Below are 1258 nucleotides of genomic sequence, written 5' to 3'. Positions count from 1 at the left end.
GGCCGCTGACCCTCTTTCATCGGTTGCGCAGTTTGCAGAAGAAAAGGAACAGAGGAGTTTCTCTCTTCATTCGTTAGGATTACAAGTCATACCCTAATGCTCCGCCTTGGTGTTTGCTCCTGAAATTCATTCCATCGTACATGAGGTCCAAGCAGGCCTTGGCTCGTTCCGTCATTACAATACCGTACCCAGCCTGCCGTCCATCAGCTCGACACTGGTTGTCCAGCCCAGTGTTGCGCCGTAGGCTCATGGTATGGTGCTGCGCACATACGTCCTGAGCTGCTCTCTTCGCCTTCTCGTTGTGATTTCCCCCTTTTCGTTGAACGTCACACCCAATGCGCCGTCCATAATTTGTCGCGATGCCCCTGATTTGGTCCGCCTTTAAAAACGAGTGATCCGCCCATTCGTATTTGTATCGTTGACCCCGGTTGACCGTTTGCCATCAACGCCAGTCCTGCACTGCATCTGCATGAGATTAGCGACATGCTGCTCTGCGTCGGGGCGGTGAGTGGCCCCTACTTCACTTGCGTCCAGATTGTGGCCGGTCTTCACTAGCCGCAGGGGGTGCCGCAGTAGCCGCACTCTTTCCCGGGCAGCACCCACACCTCCTTGCCAGAATCGCGGCAGGTAGGGCATCGAATACCAGGAAGGTATTGCTGTGACTATCATCAGCTCGACAATTCTCAACACACATCGGGATTTTCTAGAACACTGAGCCAATGGCGGAGGGTGACTGACAGGATGCGGCACGCTCGTAGGAGGCTTCTGCTGGCACAAGCTTGACGCCTTGACGTGTTGATGCTGTGCGACGTATACCATCTTGCCGTAAGGATCTGGGATTGGAGGCCGATGGAGGAGAGTCGGGGAGCTACACCAAGAAGCGATTGATACCACGAAGGGAGTGTTGAGGATTCCAGCAGTCGTAGTTCCAAAGGGGCTGGGGGGTTTGGCGTCTGGTGTGGAGCTGAAGATGAAGGTAGATAGATGATGAGAATGGGGTTATGAAGCAGTCGTGATGACGAGGTGCCGCCATGTATATATATACTTTCCTTTGTCTGGGGGAGTAGTGTGGTGAAAGTGTTCGAAAGGCAAGGACCAGGCACCCAAGCGCGGGATGGAGAACCTCATCGATCGAGCCGGCGGCGGGAAGCGGAGGGACGAGCGAAAGCGATGGAGGCCCTGTGGCAAGGAGGCGAGCGAACGGTCAAGCCGCTGTTCCACGTCCCAGGAAAAGTACTGACGGGTGGTGCCCTAGGTG

General features: G+C 55.3%; 1 protein-coding gene across 1 annotated transcript; it reads right to left on the bottom strand.

Annotated features, from left to right (window-relative positions):
* Positions 1–551: 551 nt before the first annotated feature.
* Positions 552–1052, bottom strand: VDBG_01660 (hypothetical protein; the record flags this gene model as incomplete). The annotated part of the gene is made up of 2 exons (XM_003007426.1): positions 552–656; positions 739–1052. The coding sequence occupies 2 exons, from the start codon at positions 817–819 to the stop codon at positions 552–554; spliced, it is 186 nt and encodes a 61-aa protein (XP_003007472.1).
* Positions 1053–1258: the final 206 nt, after the last annotated feature.

The sequence above is a fragment of the Verticillium alfalfae genome, genomic scaffold (genome assembly GCF_000150825.1).
Source record: "Verticillium alfalfae VaMs.102 supercont1.2 genomic scaffold, whole genome shotgun sequence".
Taxonomy (NCBI): Eukaryota; Fungi; Ascomycota; class Sordariomycetes; order Glomerellales; family Plectosphaerellaceae; genus Verticillium; species Verticillium alfalfae.
Note: the sequence above shows the minus strand (reverse complement) of the source record. Positions and strands in the feature narration are given on the sequence as shown.